This window comes from Megalopta genalis, chromosome 14 (genome assembly GCF_051020955.1).
Source record: "Megalopta genalis isolate 19385.01 chromosome 14, iyMegGena1_principal, whole genome shotgun sequence".
Lineage (NCBI taxonomy): Eukaryota > Metazoa > Arthropoda > Insecta > Hymenoptera > Halictidae > Megalopta > Megalopta genalis.
The window spans coordinates 5,031,575-5,049,818 of record NC_135026.1 but is presented as its reverse complement, the minus strand read 5'-3'; the positions used below and the strand labels follow the sequence as shown (position 1 = coordinate 5,049,818).

Here is an 18,244-nt window from a genome sequence, read left to right as displayed (position 1 = left end):
AAAAAAAATCGTGTCTGATTAACCAGAAAAAATATTAAACGGTTCTACAATTTCACAAGAAAGCGGCGTTCCTTTCGGCAGGAATTACGGAAAGGAAGCGAACGGACGAGCATAAATATCTGCGAGGATGAGCACGGCCCCGATAGCTTCGAGTGCCGGCCGATAAAGTATCGACGAGTGGCTGAAGGCGCAGCGCCGAAGAATGCCCGATAATATATTATTATTGCGCGGGCGCGGGTCAATAATCGTGCACGTTGCCTGGCGACGACTCGGCTCCTGCTCCAGCATCCGGAGTTTCTTCTTCTGCGACTACTCCTGCAGCCGGTGGCTCGCAGAACTCGGGCAGCCTCCGTCGCATCCTGATCGGACCGGTTCCATCTAATCCGGCCACCGAGACGCCCAGCTTCTCCTAAGGTGAGCCCGCTCGTCCACGCCTCGCGGAGATCCGCAGTGTTCGCGACGCATCCGCGACCGCAGCCGACTTCGTCCGAAATTTCCAATAATTTCGTACGCGTTGATAAAAATGCGCGAGGCCTCGCGTTGTCGCGATGGGACACGATTCCTTTGCGATTCGATTTTTAAGTGAAAAATCTTCGGAACGAAATTTCTTGAACCAATTCTGACGCGCGAGCCTCTATGAAAATAAGAGGCAATAAATTTATGATAACTTCAACTAATGATATAATTATAAAAATTGTGTTATGTTAATTTTAATAAATATTTCAATTTTTATTATTTAAACAAAATTTTTACACCACTAGATTATATAATATTATATTAATTACCCTTACAATTATCATACTAATTTTTTAATTATTTTATTAATAAAAAATCTATATATTATTATTTATATAACCTTTATCTTCGCAATTAGAGGAATTATGATTATATTTTTATATTTTACAAGATTCATTGATAATTTTCATTGTAAAGATTATAAACTTAATCAAAGCTATATATTTATTTAATTTTAACGACTTTTATAATCATAATATTTTTTTAATAAATTATACAGATAATTATAAAATTATTAAAATTTATATTTTTCCTTCATCCCTTTTAACATTTACAATAATAATAATAATATTCATTTGTGCACTGCGTGTTAAAATTCAGAGCAAACTATCACAGTTGCGAACCGAAGCTGAAGACAAAAAGAATAATAACGTTAACAAAAGAATAACAATGCAAACGTAACGCTGTCTATTCGTGCGAACCGAAATTGCTTTCTTGCCATAACCCAATAACCGCGGAAGGTGCCCCGGCGAACGGCGTCTCGCGCCGCGCCGCTCGCAGTCGCGTTCGCTCGGACCTCGGCGACAGAGGTCGCGCGATCTGCGCCCGGGTCAATCGCAGCACGGATTCGCGATAATTACCGCGTCCAGTGTCGGTCTGACTCGGATCTGACCGGATCCGCGGCGTCGTCGATCGCGAAGAGACGTAGTACACATTCGTTCCGAGTCGGAGTCACTTTTTCGAACGGATTTTCGCTCGCGCGTTTACGACGTCGCCGGTGGTCGGGTCATTGTTGTCCGTTTTCGCAGTCCTTTTGAATGGTCCGGCGAACATGCGGTGGAAAATTCGAGGTGGAAACGGCGACCAGGCTTGCGCCGATACGAGGAGGGGGAGCGGCGAACGGGGTGAACGGAGGGAACATCAGGGAGCGCGGATTGCCTTTGAAAAGAAGCTCGAAGATTTCTGCGGATTTCGATTCGACGATGTCAACAGCTTCGATAAGATCGCCGCGCTTTTGTACCGACCCACCGACGCTGCGAGCTTGGGCGTCGTTCGAGCGCTTTTTGGTAAGTCGTTGACAATATCGAGATCACTGAGATGGAGCATTGTTTTGAAAATGAATGGGGCATTGTAAATTTAATTAGTATATTGACAAAAAATATAAATTTGCAGACGTTGGCCATTTCACTTGGAGTCAATTAGATCAGAGTTAGGTCAGATTTAGGTCAAAGTTAGGTCAGAGTTAGATCAAAGCTAGGTCAGAATTAAGTCATAGTTAGGTCTGAGTTGAGTTAATATTAAGCTAAAATTAAGTCGGATTTAGGTCAGTTTTAGGTGTAAGTTAGGCCAAAGTTAGGTCAAAGTTAAATCAAAGTTAGGTCAGAATTAAATCAAAGTTAGGCCAGATTTAAGTTAGTATTAAGCTAGAATAAAATCGGATTTAGGTCAGTGTTAGGTATAAGTTAGGCCAAAGTTAGGTCAAAGTTAGTTTGCGTTCACTCGAAGCACAAAAAGGAAGAAAAAGTTATCTAAAGCACATACGAATGTGTAAAAATATTTTGCGCAATTAAAAACAAACAATTCTTGGTACTATTAGACTTGTAATGTAACATAACCTTACGATACTCAGCCGACGATGAATCTCGATTTCAGTCTGTCATCGAAATTGAGATCTCGTGCAGATAAATTCGTATCTGCCGACGACATAGAAATTCCCGAAACATCCACAGCGAATTGTTTCCAGGATTCTGCATGGTGTTCGATGTGGTGGAGGAGAGGGGCCTGGCAGACGTGGACATTAAATGGGGCGACCCCATGGAGTGTCATTTCCCATTGATCCACGGGATGAAGCCACCGCCGTTGCCGTGGGTCATAGTGATTTACGCGATCATGTGGACGGGCGCGTTCGGCATAATGCTCGGCTGGCACTTCAAGCTTGCCTGCGCCAGCTTTGTGTTGCCGTATTGGTACATCTTTCTGCTGAGCAAGAGCCAGTGGAACAACCACACGTATCTGTACGGGATCGTCGGCACTCTCCTCTGGGGTACGGAGGCTAATAAGTTCTTGTGAGTTTGAAAGGAAATGTCTCATCCGAATGGGAATACCGGTCCGTGATCGGAGACGTGAGTGAGGATTGTAAATATTAACTTAACCGGTATCGAGCCATCGAAATTTATCCGTCGTCGAAATCGAACGCTCTTTACGAAAACGAAAAATATTTCATTCGAAATATAATATACAGTCGTGGAGAACTGCGAGAAAAATTGCAGGAGAAATGATACAAAATCTCCCGAAAATCTTGCAAGTCCTTGGCTGAGGCGGTTCTCTGGGTGATTTCAAGAAACTTTTTCCTCAGCGAAAATCGCCTACGAGGCTCCGTTGCCGAGATATCGACGGAAAAGTAGGGCCAATCGGCGGGCCGGAACGACGGTCGAGTAGGCGGCGCGTGGGCGGGACGCCGGCGGTGCTCGATCGCCGATTGGTTCCGCGGTTTTCTTTAATAACTCGTTAACGGAGCGTTATCCGACATTTTCGTAAAGGAAAAAGTTTCTCGAAATCGCCTCGGCAATCGAATTCTTCGAGGTCTTGCAACATATTTGAATATTCTGTGTCCGGACACCGTTTATGGAAGAACAACATTCCTAAAATTAGGACGAACGATCTTTTCGCAGTGCTCTGGACGCGAGAAAAACGAGCACGGGGCAGGGAAAGGCCATGGTGCCTCTGTGGAATTATTTCATACTGAGGTTTCAGTTCTTTGCATTGTACTTTCTGGCCGGATTGAAGAAATCCAGCACCGAATGGCTGTCGGGATACGCCATGTCCAATTTGTCGTCACACTGGGTCTTCAGTCCGTTCAAGTAAGTGTATGTACTGAAAAATCATTTTATTAATTGCCCTATTTATTCGCTAATTTTTTAAAGTAATTGCAGTGCGATCAATGTATTTTTTTCTTTTGTACATTGGAGTACATTAATTGAGAAATTACAATATATTTTATTTCTACAATACAACATTTAAAAGAATATAATATATTCAATGTAATTGTTATGATGTTCCAGGCTATTGCTGACGACCGAGCAGACTGATTTCTTCATAGTTCACTGGTTCGGTTGTATTTTTGACTTAACCGTCGGTTTCTGGATACTATACGAAAAGACTCGTGTTCCCGCCATGATCCTCTGCACGACTTTTCATTTAATGAACTCCAGACTGTTCAGCATAGGTACTTACAATTCAGTTGTAAACAGTTTGTAACAAGTTATAACGATTTGTAACAATTAGAAATAATTTTTAACAATTTATAACAATTTATAACGATTTGTAACGATTTGTAACATTTTTTAGCAATTTATAACGATTTGTAACAATTTATAACAATTTGCAACAATTGATAACAATTTGTAACAATTTGTAACGATTTATAACAATTTATAACGATTTTTAACAATTTATAACAATTGGTAACAATTTATAACAATTGGTAACAATTTATAACAATTGGTAACAATTTGTAACGATTTGTAAGGCTTTGTAACAATTTTTAACAATTTTTAACAGTTTTTAACAATTTATAACAATTGGTAACAATTCATAACAATTGGCAACAATTTGTAATAATTAGTAAGGTAATTTCTAACAATTTATACAATTTATAATAATTTATAGAACTCGTAAAAAAATTCCAAAAATCATGTTTCACAATTCAACAGATATCCACTTTTCTTTGCAGGCATGTTTCCCTACGTCTGCCTGGCAACGATGCCACTCTTCTGCAGCGCGGACTGGCCACGAAAATGCATTTCGTGGTTCAAGTGCAATTGCACGTCGATTATTGTCGACAGTCGAACTATCGAAGCATGCGATGCGTCTCCAGCAAATCGGTCCGAGAACGATCGCGCGGAAGAGTACGAAGATACTCCGAGGCTGGAAACGAAGTTCATCGCGCGTCGCAAAGACGACCTTGAGACAGATAAGGGAACAGAGGGAGCAATTAAAGAGCAACGAGATAGCGCGCGAGAACACGATGACGGAAATAACAGAACGGTTTGCAGGCGCACGAGAGAAGTCGAGTCGAGACCTAGAGGTGCGACGAAGAGGCAAAAATTTGTTGTATCTCTCTTACTCTTTCACGTGGCCTTGCAATTTTTCCTTCCGTACTCTCATTTCATCACCAAGGTATCGATATCACGTCGATAGAAGAATTAACTTAACGAACCACTGCTTTACGACCGTTTCGTACCATTTATCTCCAGGGTGTTCCGAAAATTTTGTAAGACCTTCGACGGTGCGATTCCTCGGGCGATTTGGAACAACTTTCTCCTTGGCGAAAATTGTCTACGACGCTCCGTTAACGGGTTATCGAGATTATAACGCGGACCAATCGGAGAGCGAGCGTAGCCGGCGCCACGTCGCGCGGTCGCTGCCGCGCCGAGCCCGCCATAGCGCCGCCTACTCGTCCGCTGTACCCGCACGCTAATTGGTCCGCGTTTTCCCTTAATATCTCGTCAACGAAGCCACGGAGAGGATTTTCGCAAAAGACAAAGTTGCTTCTAATTACCTCAGTAATCGCCCATTTTATTTTCGGAACGCACTGCATAAATTAATAAAAATATTCTGCTCGATCATTGACAAACTATTTCAGGGTTATAATAATTGGGTACCAGGTATGTACGGCTACTCGTGGGACATGATGGTCCACGTTTGGGACACTGTACTGGTCGTGATCAGAGTCCACGACAACGAGAGTAACGAGGATCGTTACTTGGATCCGAAGGTGTGGGTGCAAACCGACCGGTGGGAGAAACACGCTGACATGGCTTTGCAATACGCCTTTTGCATTAGGGTACAAGTCCCATTAATCTCTGTTAAAAATTGTACAAAATTCTGATTTCGTTTGTGGTAAAAATGCAGTCCATTGGCAGTTGTTGTTGTTCCATTTGTAGGACAATTTAATGGAACAAGAGAAACATTATAAGAGGCAGGAGAAATTGCCACCTCTGTCGACGAACTTGAGCATCTACCTAGACGTATGGTGTTCTTTAAACTGGAGATTCCAGCAGAGAATATTCGATCCGAATGTCGACTTGCTGACCGTCGACTGGCACCCTCTCAAGCCTGTTTCATTTCTGATGCCACTTCTGACACAATACAACTCGTACAGGTACGTCGCTCTCTGGTAATTAACTCGATAAATATTAAATTTATTGGTAATATTAATTTGCTGTTCAGGTACAAGCTGGAAGAAATTCAGCAGCACGTTTCCACGTGGTCCAACGACACCGACGTTATCTTCGTCGCCGATTTCCCGGGCATGCATTTGGATAACTATATCGCGAAAAACTTCTCCAATGTCAGCTTGACGGTACTCGAAGGCGAAGTGACGTACAGCGACGAAAAGCTGTCGGAAGGTGTCACGTTGTCGAAAGAATCGTCGATCCCCATAAAGACAGGACAATTTCATAGAGTAAAGACGACCAGTGCTTTTCCTGCCTGCTACATGTACACGTACAACAATCGAAACAAGCGATCAGAAACAGACAGGTATTTGTGCAATTAAATTGAATGGAATTAATTGATTGTTTTTAGCAGTTAATTTCGTGCTTGCTTTTAATTGATAGTGTGAATTGAAATAATTGAATTTGAAAATAATATGAATTGAAATAATTGAATTTGAAAATAATATGAATTGAAATAATTGAATTTGAAAATTGTATGAATTGAAACAATTGAAGTTGAAAATAATACGAATTTAAATAATTGAACTGGAAAATAATGTGAATTAAAAGAATTGAATTTGAAAATAATATGAATTGAAATAATTGAATTTGAAAATAATATAAATTTAAATAATTGAATTTGAAAATAACATGGATTGATATAATTGAATTTGTAAATAATATGAATTGAAATAATTGAACTTGAAAATAACATGAATGGAAATAAGTGAATTTGAAAATAACATAGATCGAAATAATTGAATTCGAAAATAACATGAATCGAAATAATTGAACTTGAAAATAACATGAATTGAAATAAGTGAATTTGAAAATAACATGGATCGAAATAATTGAATTCGAAAATAATATGAATCGGAATAATTGAATTCGAAAATAACATGAATCGAAATAATTGAATATTAAAATAACATGAATCAAAATAATTGAATTTGAAAATAATATGAATTAATATAATTGAATTTGAGAATATTATAAATTAAAATAATTTAACTTAAAAATAATATGAATTAAAATAATATAATCTGAGAATAATATGAATTAAAATAATTTAACTTGAAAATATTATAAATTAAAATAATTTAACTTGAAAATAATGTGACTTGAAATAAGTAATCTTGAAAATAATATGAATTGAAATAATCTACCTCGACAATAATATAAATTAAATTAACATGACTCGAAAATAATATAAATTAAAACAATATACAGAGTGATCGACTAATTCACAGCGTCATGTTTAATTTCAGCAGTGACACAGACGTACGAAAGGAGAGCTATTCGATCACGAAGGAAATTAATTACAGTATCGACGCCTGGCTACGGTCCATGAATCACATACTGGATTCCTTTTTCTACTTGGTTTACAACGTGCCAATGGTGCGAAGAGTACGTGTCCACAAATAGCAAGAAAGGCCGACGAATATGTAGTCGGTGCAGCAGGAAACCAGTCTGCCGAGTTACATTTTTCAAAGATAGTCGAAGTATCGCGGAGACTTTATTTTCATACACAAAGGGGTGGACCATATTTAAGCCGAACGGAAAATTTCGTTTCGATGGACGCGCGATAACATGGACTTTCGAGTCGCTCGTTATATAAAAGTAAAACACGACTGCCAACGGTTGATAAGGTTTATCGTTACCCGGCTTTGCGATGTACAAGTTTGACGTAACGTCTGACTAGGGTTTTAGCAGAAGGAATAATAGAATGTTTAATTGAATAATACCGTGAGACTGATATCTGTCCGAAAATAATATTGTTGTGTCTTAGTAAAGGCTTACAGTAGTCAATACGAAATATTTGTAATGGAATGACCTTAGACTATTTAAACAAGAGTGAATGTTGCTCGTGGCAATTTCTAATTGAAGATTTTGGCAATTTTTTTAGTCAGACGCTCTAACAATTTTTAATTGAAGACATTGTCGAGTTTCTGACTATTTAGAACCTTTTAATTAAAGACTTTTAATTAAAGATTTTTAATCAAAGTTTCTGACAATTTTTTAATTAAACACTTCGACATTTTTTAATCAAATTTTTTGAGGTCTTTGACAATATTTATTAAGGACTTCAACAATTTTTAATTGAAAACTTTGACAATGTTTAAACAAAGACACTGACAAGTTTTAATGAAACGTTTCGACAATTTTTAATTATAGTTTTCGACAATTTTTAATTAAAACTTTCGACAATTTTTAATTAAAGACGTTGACAATTTGTGATTAAAGCTTTCGACAATTTTTAATCAAAGCTTTTGATAATTTTTATGTAAAGCTTTCGACAATTTTTAATCAAAGCCTTCGACCATTTTTAATTATAGACGTTGACAATTTTTAATTAAAGCTTTCGACAATTTTTAATTAAATACATACACAAGATATTGATAACTTTCAATTGAAGTCTTTAACAATTGTTATTAAGGGCTTCAACAATGTTTAATTAAAGAGTTTGACAATGTTTAATCAAAGACATGGACAATTCTTAACTCAACATTCCGACAGTTTTTAATTAAACACTTCGACAATTATTAATTAATGTTCTTGATAATTTTTAATTAAACTCTTCGACAATGTTTAATTAAAGTCTTCGACAATGTTTAATCTCATCACGTGGAACATTCCGAGAATATGCTCGTTCATCCAATTACCGTGAATTGATTCTGTAAAAATTAACGGAACGCGGACAACGCGGTTTCGTTAATTTCGCGCTGTCGAATGAGATTTGTAAAAAATAGATAGAACCGGACTCCCTGTATCGCTTGCAACAAAAAATATAGTACAATCATTTTCAACACAGCGTCGAGATAAAACGTGCCACGTGTGTTCATTAATCATCCATTAATCGTCCCACCAATCTCTCGCGGACTTTCACGATCCTCGGAATCGGAGTGATTTCATTACGTGTATCAGATAAAACGCACTCGATCATTTGCATCGCGGTTTAATATCGAACTTAACGATCCCGAACAATAAAACTGCATAGTTTTGCAACGATTGACGATAAGAAACTGCTTGCACGAATTACGTTTATCTGTATTTTTGCAACTGGTTTTACGGCGTCATAAATGCCGGCATTAAAACGGTGTTGCAGATCTACAATCTGGATCTAGCGTTACAATATTGTAGACAGTAACAGTATCAATTCTGGAAATAATGCGAACGATTTCTATGCTGCAAATAAATCGTAACTGTCACTGTAACGCTGGCTGAGCAGCGCACTAAAATTTACGTCGCCTCGTAAAATTAATAATAACATAAGTATTCGGATTTATCGCGATTTTTTTCAATGATTGCAAATTTAAACAATTCGACACACGTCTAAATTCAGCAAATTCATAAAATTAACAATAATATAGGGATTTTTAGCGACTTTGATCCTGCAATAATAATAATAATAACGGAGTATAAATGTAACAGGCTCTTTAAAGTGCTGTAACTTTACGAAAAAAAATCGCAGCTATGTTTAGTTTTTTTATATTAAAGAGGAAGAGTTGAACTTTATTTCACTGTGAACAGCAACTCTAGAAAAAATTTTGCAAAGCCTGTGCATTTCGTCGAACTTGGCAATTTTTAGTGTGACGAACATGGCCTCGATTTTAAAGGGTTACAGTGGCAAGGGTGCATCAAATTAAAAATCCAGAAATCGTATCTGGAACTAGAGAATTCAAGCTTTAATTTAAAAAAAGAACGATCACATTCTGCGATGATTTTTCGCGGAGTTATCGTTGATCAAAGTTGGCCAATTTTCATCCAAAATTTGTCTATGCTGCGACATTTTCAGATGACGACTTGGCAACGCTGGAAAGCGCGTTCCTACGGTGCTGATGAAGGTCCACGGTTCAAATCTCGTCATTTTTAATTAGTCTTTTATTTTTAATATATATGGCCAGCGAATTTTTATCATATTTGTAAAAATGCTTTGCAAAAAAAGCTACTGCAAAAACTATTGTAAAAATACTTTTGTTTAAATTACGATTACCGTCACTACATAAGGTTAACAATAATATAGTACTTGGATATTTAGTGATCTTAATCTAAATAATAATATAATGGAGTATAACTTTCATACAATAATGAGGAATGACGACGACTTGGCAACGCTGTAAAGCGTTACACCTGTGGTGTTGTAAAGTCCAGAGTTCAAGTCTTATCGTTTCTATTACATTCTCTTATTTTTAATACATGCCTTTCTTCTGCTACAGATTGTTATCGGATGACAGTGCTATTGTTTAACACTTGGTTTATCTCATCAATAAATAAAAATATTATTATTATTATTATATATATTATTATCACTATTATTATTATTACTAATATTATTATTTTATCATCATTAATATCAATATTAATATTAACTCTAAAGCAGGGTCGAAAGAAATAAATTTTCGAAATGGTAAAATAAACTATGAATATTTCGATCTTGTCGTGTAACACAGATTTTGGCGAGTAAACATTTTCTAAAATATTAGACAAAAAAAAAATTAACAGCCATGCGTTCCATTAACCCACTGCCGATCGAGTAATTAATTTTTGTACCGTGGTAAACCAGCAGATAAATGATAGCAGCGAGCAACATTTGCAAAAATATTTATCGACTGACAGGTTGAAAACAATTCGAGAACGGTCCTTTAAATTCCGGCAGATGCTTGTCTCGCAATTCTCGCGCTTCAAGCGATTATCTCTCTCTCTCTCTCTCTCTCTCTCTCTCTCTCTCTTTATCGGCGAGATAACGGAGAGCGTTAATTGACAGATCGCTGGTCTCCTTACGGGCAAGAGAAACTTGATAGCGTTGAGCATTCTGGTCGCGATAAGCCGCGCGCAAATGCATCGGTCGGCTCCGATAATTGTTTCAGTGTCGTAGGAACGCACCGAGTGGCCTCGCGCGCGCGTGCGACTTCGTTCGGTGTTGTGTAACGGTGTAACGGTGTAACGGTGTCGTATTTCACAAAATCGAAAAAAGTATATCGTCGACAAACTGAAACATTTTTCAGATACATGACTCTTGAATTGTTCGAAATTTAATCTAATTTAATTTCGTATGCGTCATATGCGTATAAACAAATATCGGGACAACAAAATACTGGTGTGAAAATAATTAGAAAAATTTATTCTTCGGGATTTATATTTCAAGATTTTATAGACGCTTTTAGAGATAACAATAAATATTCAATAAATTGTTCAAACGTTTCAGATGCAGTTATTTATTATTAATATAAATCTATTAATAACACCACATTATTATTTCTTACTTTACTTTAAATGTTTAAGAGAACGAGCAATTTTTTGAAACTAACATCAACGAAACTTGTTGCATATAATAATAAATATTGTGAACAATGAAAAGTGAGATATTGTTAAAAAAAAAGAAGAAGAAATAATTTCGTACAGTCGATGCAATGATTTTCTTGAAACTGGATTAAAAATAATGAAAATTGTCTTAATATTTCTTCTCTCTTTTATTATATCGTGAGCATAATATAGATAAATATAGTTCAACTCTCCGGTAAAATTACGCTCGTAAATTTCGAACGAAATCTCGTACTATAGTTCATTCAGCAATGACGATAGGGTGCAGTGGAGGGGGTAAACGGATGCTCAGCGTACTGATGCGATGATCGTCGGCCTCCTGTGACGCTGCCTGATCAGACAATCGCTTTATCTAGATATATGACAGCGGTAACCGGAGATCGTCGTCCAGTCGTTTGGATAAGATAGCGCCGAATTCGTCGAGGGAAACGTTGCACGGCACAGCGACGCGTCGAGTTCGTTACCGACGGATCCAGTTTCGGCTACGGCGAGGACGCGTCGCGTCGGTAAGAAGAACAGTGTAGGTGCCACGGAGGGGTGTACGTTGATAAGTAGACCGTGGATTCTGTGCACTTATGTCGTTAATTAGTTAATTAAAAAACAGCGAGAACTTTTTCGAGGCGTCGAAAAATACCGTTGCGAATATCGCAACTTATTAAAATGATCGAACGTCTTCGCAGCCTCTGTGTCCTTCGATCGGACAATATTTATTCAGCATAAAAAATCGCAGTTTATTGAAAAGTGCACCGACGAATTTATCGGAACCATCGAACCTGTCCACGTCGCGACAGTAAATGAGAATAAAATGTTTTCGAAGACAACAATTTAACGGAATAATTGCTATGATATCGAATGTTATTTTTTAAACGGTTTTTAGGAATTTTGTTTAAAGGAACTGTTACGCACACTTTTTGCGTTACCTTTTGGCACGTATATTCGCGAGTGTGTTTGAGTTAGATATTAAATTTTAGTAAATAATTTTTGTTAGAACTCTGTTTTTATTTATTCATTACGAATTATTTTTACACGAGGCAGCGAAAAATGGTTGCTAAATAAGTTGGCAGCCGGATGGTCGATCGAGATTCGTCGATTGTTTTTATCGGATTTGTGACATCGATCTAGAAGCTGATAATCGGTGAGTAAACAGGCGCTAGTCGTAATTTCGTTTGAGTACTTTTCTTTTATCGAAGTGTCTTCGTGTCGAACGTTTTCGGTCGACGTGTTATTATTCGAGCGGATCCGGTTACGCGCGTTGTTTATCCGCGCGATGTAAACAGAAGGCGACATGTCGGATCCGGCTGACGGCGCAGCGAAATCGAAGGTCACGGATCCTCTGTTGATGGAGCTTGACAAGCTTGGCAACGGGTCGCAGTTTCTGTGGATGATCTTCATCTTCACGCTAATTCCGACGATATTCAACGGAATGTACTCGATGTCGTACATTTTTATCGCCGAGGTGAGCCGTCGTCCTTCGATAAATTGTTCGCTTGATAAACACTCGGCGAACGAGGCACGGAAAGCCGCGCTAACAAGCGGTAGTCGTGCATCTTTCGAAGCGAAATAACTTCGACGATATCGGACCGAATGACTGCTGGCTCAATAAACAATGTGTAACAAATTTTTATGAAAAATTGCAATTAATAGGAGCGAAAGAATTAGTAGCAGTCAAATAAAAAACTTTTTTAATTTTTTTGATCGGAGCCTGGAACAACAAATCAAGAAAAGTGTTTTATCCTGTAACTGGTTTTTCCATTTATTTGTTTATCTGCTGACAGTAAATTGCTACGTTTCTCAACGATGGAACGAAGCATTAAGCTTGTTCCTCTCAGAAATCCATTTTGCAAAAGCTTCGAAGTAGCTTGGTCGTATTTGAGAAATATAATATAAGATTGATATAATATATCTATTGTAATAAGCGTAATTAGCATAAACGATTAACAGATGACCGTGAAACACGTAGGTTCCCGACCATTGGTGCAAACTCCCGGAGCTAAACGTATCTTGGACGAACGAGCAAGAAAGGAACATTTCCTCCGCCTCGCCGTGTACCATGTATAACTATGATTATCGGATCTTCGATAACAAAACATTCGAGGAAGCTTTAGAATACAAGGATCATCATGAGTTGCCAGACGAGATAGCTTGCCCACTGGGAATAAGCTTTGAGACCGCAATTGATCGGACCACGTTCGTCGAAGAAGTAAGCACGGATTGACTCGACTTTTTGCAATAAACAAAATTCCATTGACAACAATTGTTGTCGCAGCTTCGTAGTTCCAGTGCCAACGGATAGCTGAGACTTTTCTGATTAAAACGAGTCCAAACACGACATATATCGCGTCAATTTTCACTGTTTTAGATTTCAACGTAATCAAAAATTTCCCAAAAAGATCATGGTATTTCGTTCACCGAGTATACGGTAACCAGCTGTCCGTGGTCCGATTTCCGTCGTGTTTGGACTTGTTTGAATCAGAAAAATCTCAGCAATCCGTTGGCACTACTTTCGAAAAGATAATATTACCAAATTTGAAAGTTTCATTTTGATTATTTTTTTCATATATACTCGAGGTATCTCTATTTCTCTGCTTTCGAGCGAGCACTACTGTAACCGTTGCACATTTTCTGACAAGAGAAATAGTTTTTGCACCGTGTATTTGTGAGATTTACAATGTCGTTGCTATTTCAGTGGGCCTTGGTATGCGACAAGAGCGCAGCTCGCGCGAGCGCCCACATGATACTGTCCCTCGGGAAGCTGTTGGGCAGCGCCGTTTTCGGTACTTTCGCCGACAAGTATGGCCGCAAGATCAGCTACGTTATTGGCGTAATATTATTAATAATATCCGGCCCGGCCGGCGCTCTCGTCCCGTGGTACTGGGCTTTCATGATCTCACGGCTCTTTAATGGAGCCAGCCACGCAGCGATCCAGTATTCGGCGTTTACGACACGTAAGTTATGACTCACGTTTGTCCGACGTTGAAATAACCACTCAGCGTCTATTATGCGAACGTTGATATACGTTGTCGGATCAGCTGTGTACGCTATGAATTTGTGATGCATTATTAACGTAGGGTTTACGACGGTTTCTTCATTATACTTGAAAGTAGATCTATTGGCGTTGAACATTCCTTTTCAGAAATGAATATTTAATACAGCCAAGTCGTCTTGGTAACGCTGGAAAGCGTGTCCCTACGATGCTGAAGGTCCACGGTTTGAATCTCGTCATTTCTATTATATTTTTTTATTTCTAATATACACATTTTTTGGCTGACAAATTTTTATTTTACGGCGATGCTATTGTAGAAATTAACGCGAGCCTTGTTAATAACTTTTTAACACGTTTTACGATACAATATATGCAATTCTTATGTGATACAATTAACGTAATACGTAAAATACTAAAAAAAATATCAAAATACTAAAATACTAAAAAAAATATCAAAATACTAAAATACTAAAAAAAATATCAAAATACTAAAATACTAAAAAAAATATCAAAATACTAAAATACTAAAATACTAAAATACTAAAATACTAAAATACTAAAATACTAAAATACTAAAATACTAAAATACTAAAATACTAAAATACTAAAATACTAAAATACTAAAATACTAAAATACTAACATCGAAGTTCTGCCGCATCTTCCGGCCGATAATCCGAATTCTCTCCCCGCAGTTACAGAAGTCGCCAGCGAGAAGCACAGACAATGGATGGGCATCGCTTACAACATAGGCTACGCCAGTGGAATCGTGATCGTAGCGGGCGTCGCTTATTTCATAGTCAGCTGGCGATGGTTGCAATTGGCGATTTCCTTGCCGGCGCTGTTGCTGCTGATACCGCTGTGGTAAGCCCTTAAACGATTCAACGAATCGTTTCAATCAGGCATCCGCTCTTGAATCGTTTTCGCGTTCGCGCAATCCAATATTCCGCGCAGGAATTTAAATAGAATTTCACTCTGCCGATTAACGACCCAGCCGGCGAATAACGAGCGCTAATAACGCGTTGATTTTTACGTCGCGCATTACGGAAGATTTTCCGACGTTGTAAATATTCGGCTGGAATTTTTCAATTATCTCGGCTTCTCGTATTTTCGTCCGACCGTTTGCTCTATTAAAAAGTCATTTATCGTGCCAAGTTATTCAGCAGTAAGAAAGTATGCCGGGATCTGGACTTTTTATATTTATGTTGGTCGGCTTGCGAGAGCAATTGGGTGAGAGTGGGGAGAGCTGAGAGTGGCGGGGACTGAGAGTGGGAAACGTAAGGAGTGGGGAGAACTGTGAGTGGGGAGCGTAAGGAGTGGAGAGAACTGCGAGTGGGGAGAACTGCGAGTGGAGAGCGTAAGGAGTGGGGAGAACTGCGAGTGGGGAGCATAAGGAGTGGGAAGAACTGAGAGTGGGGAGCATTAAGAGTGGGGAGAACTGCGAGTGGGGAGCGTAAAGAGTGGGGAGCATTAAGAGTGGGGAGAACTGCGGGTGGGGAACGTAAAGAGTGGGGAGCACTGAGAGTGGAGAGAACTGAGAGTGGGGAGAACTGAGACCGCGAGACCTCCTCTCCTCTTTATCCCCAGCCCAATGTCTAACGTCGTCATTATTTTCCAGGATCATGCCAGAGTCGCCCAGATGGCTGATAACGCAGAATCGTCGCAGCGAGGCGAAGAATCTGATCGAGAAAGCGAGCAAAAGATCGTCCATCGAGTCTGCGACGCTAGAGACATCTTTGTCGATGCAGAGACAGGACTTGAAAGATTCGAGGAGCTCGATCAGGGGTAGCCAGGACTCCGACAAGGAACGACTGGGAAAAAATATTGAAGGCTTTCGCGTGCTTCTATGTAACGGCGAATTACGGAACAGACTAATTATCACGAACTTCAACTGGATGACTGCCTCGCTCTCCTATTATGCGCTCGGTACTAAAAGTTTCATCGGTTTTCATTCATTGCGCACGCGCGCGCGCGCTCTCTTCTTTTTCTCGCTTTAACGAGACTATTCGTGTTGCAGCGTTGAATCTGAACAATTTCTCCACGAACAAGTACATCTCCGTTCTCGTCATGGGGCTGACCGAAATACCGGCGTACCTGATACCCACTCCCATATTGATGCTCATGGGACGGCGTCCGGGATGCGGATATTTATACATCATCGCAGCCATTTGTTTGCTCAGCATCCTGGCGATATCGACGGCAGAGGTGAACGCCATCATGACCGTGTCTCTGATCGGACGGTTCTGCGCGTCCGCCGCCTATGGAATTGCTATCCTGTATAGCTCCGAACTTTTTCCCACGGTAATTAATTCAGGGCTTGGCGAAAGTCAATTTGATGGAGGCTACTGTAACTCAGACCAAACTTGGAGCTAATCTAGACCTAACTTAGACCTAACTTAGACCTAACTTAGACCTAACCTAGACCTCACATAGACTTACCTAACCTAGACCTAATATAGACCTAACATAGAATTAACATAGACCTAACTTAGAACTAACAGATTTATCTTATCCAAACAACGTTCGCAAATTATCGGGAACGGTTACTGAAGGTTCTGATGGTTTTCGGTATAGGTATTAGGTATTACGTTTTCGTTATTTATTTTCAGAAGTCCGCCAATTGCTAAATTAACCTGCCTCGGTGTAACTCAGAATTTGTTTGTCATTGTACTTCATATGTTGTGATCTCGAATTACCTTCATTCATAGGCCACTGTGTTGGTCTTGAAAGGCTCTATCGGAATATGAATACAAAATTAGGTCATGTCATTTAAAAAACCAGTTTGACCTTCACATGTCCTCTACGCCTTCGACTATACAAAAATTATTTACATCGTGTGATGTGCCTCTTGAAATCAAACAACGTTTGTTTGACACTTTTTTCTCTATCGTCAAAATCAAGCGAGTTATTCGGGTCTCTTTTAGGTCTAAGTTAAATCTGTATTAGATCTAAATTAAGTCTGTGTTAGGTCTAGATTAAATCTAGGTTAAATTTAGGGTACATCTAATTACATCATAAATCTAACTGCATCATTAAATCTAGGTCACTTTCCGTGACGATAAACAATTGGAAAATAAGTAAAATAACATCTAGGTTAATTTTTGCGTCAAATCAGGGTTAAATCTTCGCGGCAAGCTAGGCCCTCTTTAGGTCTGCATTATGCGACGATATTTCTCGTAAATGTGTAAAAATCAAATTAATAGTTTATTATTGAAATTAACATTTAAAAATTAATAATTAAATTAATAATTTAAAAGAAAATATTTGACGAACGTTAACCACAGATTAACTGCGAAACGGGCAGCTTTACGACCGTTACGGTTTCCGTTACAGGTGTGCCGAAATTCCGCGGTCGGAACGAATTCAGCGATGTCGCACGTCGGAAGCATAGCCGCGCCTTATGTGGCCGAGCTGTTGGGCGCCGTCCTGTGGTGGGGGCCCACCACTCTTTGCGGCGTTTTCACCCTAATAGCCGGCCTCCTGTGCTTAATATTGCCGGAAACCCGCGGCAGACCCCTGGCGAACACGGTCGAGGAGGAGGTCAGGAGAGACCGGGAGAATGTCTCGTTGCGCAACATCTGCAAATGCGCGTGAACAACTGTTCAACGTACTCGTATTAACCGACGCGCAATTATTCCGTGTCGGTGGACTTGCGGATCGTGCGCATCCGCGACCGATAACGTGTCGAATTTCAAACGAAACTCGAGAAGTATTATTTTCAATTTTAGGATCGTTCGAAGATCCGTCAGTCCACTCAATTACATCTGTATTTAAGGTCGTCGACGTTTCTCCGAACATTGTAAAAGCCTTTGACAAAAACTGCGATGTTTTGTACGTTGCGCTAGATTTAATAGTGATTTTTATATGATCTGACTTGTACGCGTAAGTCCGCCTGAAAATATCGATCCTCCAGTGAAAATATATCTGCCATTGTACAGTCGTTGATGCGTTTTCTTAGGTCCTGTATAATCACGGAATGGTAATCAG

At 39.1% G+C, this 18,244-nt stretch overlaps 2 protein-coding genes across 9 annotated transcripts; both read left to right on the top strand.

Annotated features, from left to right (window-relative positions):
* The first annotated feature begins 308 nt into the window (after window positions 1-308).
* On the top strand, window positions 309-11,156 carry GC (gamma-glutamyl carboxylase). 3 transcript variants are annotated; one of them, XM_033479558.2, is made up of 10 exons: window positions 309-414; window positions 1,545-1,802; window positions 2,480-2,801; window positions 3,408-3,596; window positions 3,798-3,961; window positions 4,469-4,914; window positions 5,381-5,581; window positions 5,682-5,899; window positions 5,968-6,279; window positions 7,223-11,156. In XM_033479558.2, exons 2-10 carry the CDS (start codon window positions 1,568-1,570, stop codon window positions 7,377-7,379), a joined length of 2,244 nt encoding a protein of 747 aa, XP_033335449.1. In that variant the 5' UTR covers window positions 309-414; window positions 1,545-1,567; the 3' UTR covers window positions 7,380-11,156. The 3 variants fall into 3 exon arrangements, with proteins under 3 accessions (XP_033335449.1, XP_033335451.1, XP_033335453.2); XM_033479560.2 differs by lacking the exon at window positions 309-414 and having other exon boundaries at window positions 1,325-1,802; XM_033479562.2 differs by lacking the exon at window positions 309-414 and having other exon boundaries at window positions 1,666-1,802; window positions 2,480-2,779.
* Window positions 11,157-11,308: 152 nt separating this feature from the next.
* Window positions 11,309-18,197, top strand: LOC117225784 (organic cation transporter protein). Of its 6 annotated transcripts, none has more exons than XM_033479550.2 (9): window positions 11,311-11,782; window positions 12,312-12,411; window positions 12,554-12,732; window positions 13,237-13,476; window positions 13,963-14,221; window positions 14,953-15,121; window positions 15,876-16,183; window positions 16,275-16,558; window positions 17,591-18,197. In XM_033479550.2, exons 3-9 carry the CDS (start codon window positions 12,562-12,564, stop codon window positions 17,849-17,851), a joined length of 1,692 nt encoding a protein of 563 aa, XP_033335441.2. In that variant the 5' UTR covers window positions 11,311-11,782; window positions 12,312-12,411; window positions 12,554-12,561; the 3' UTR covers window positions 17,852-18,197. The 6 variants fall into 6 exon arrangements, with proteins under 6 accessions (XP_076382481.1, XP_033335441.2, XP_033335438.2 ...); XM_033479547.2 differs by having other exon boundaries at window positions 12,308-12,411; XM_033479551.2 differs by having other exon boundaries at window positions 11,311-11,796.
* The last annotated feature ends 47 nt before the right edge of the window (window positions 18,198-18,244 follow it).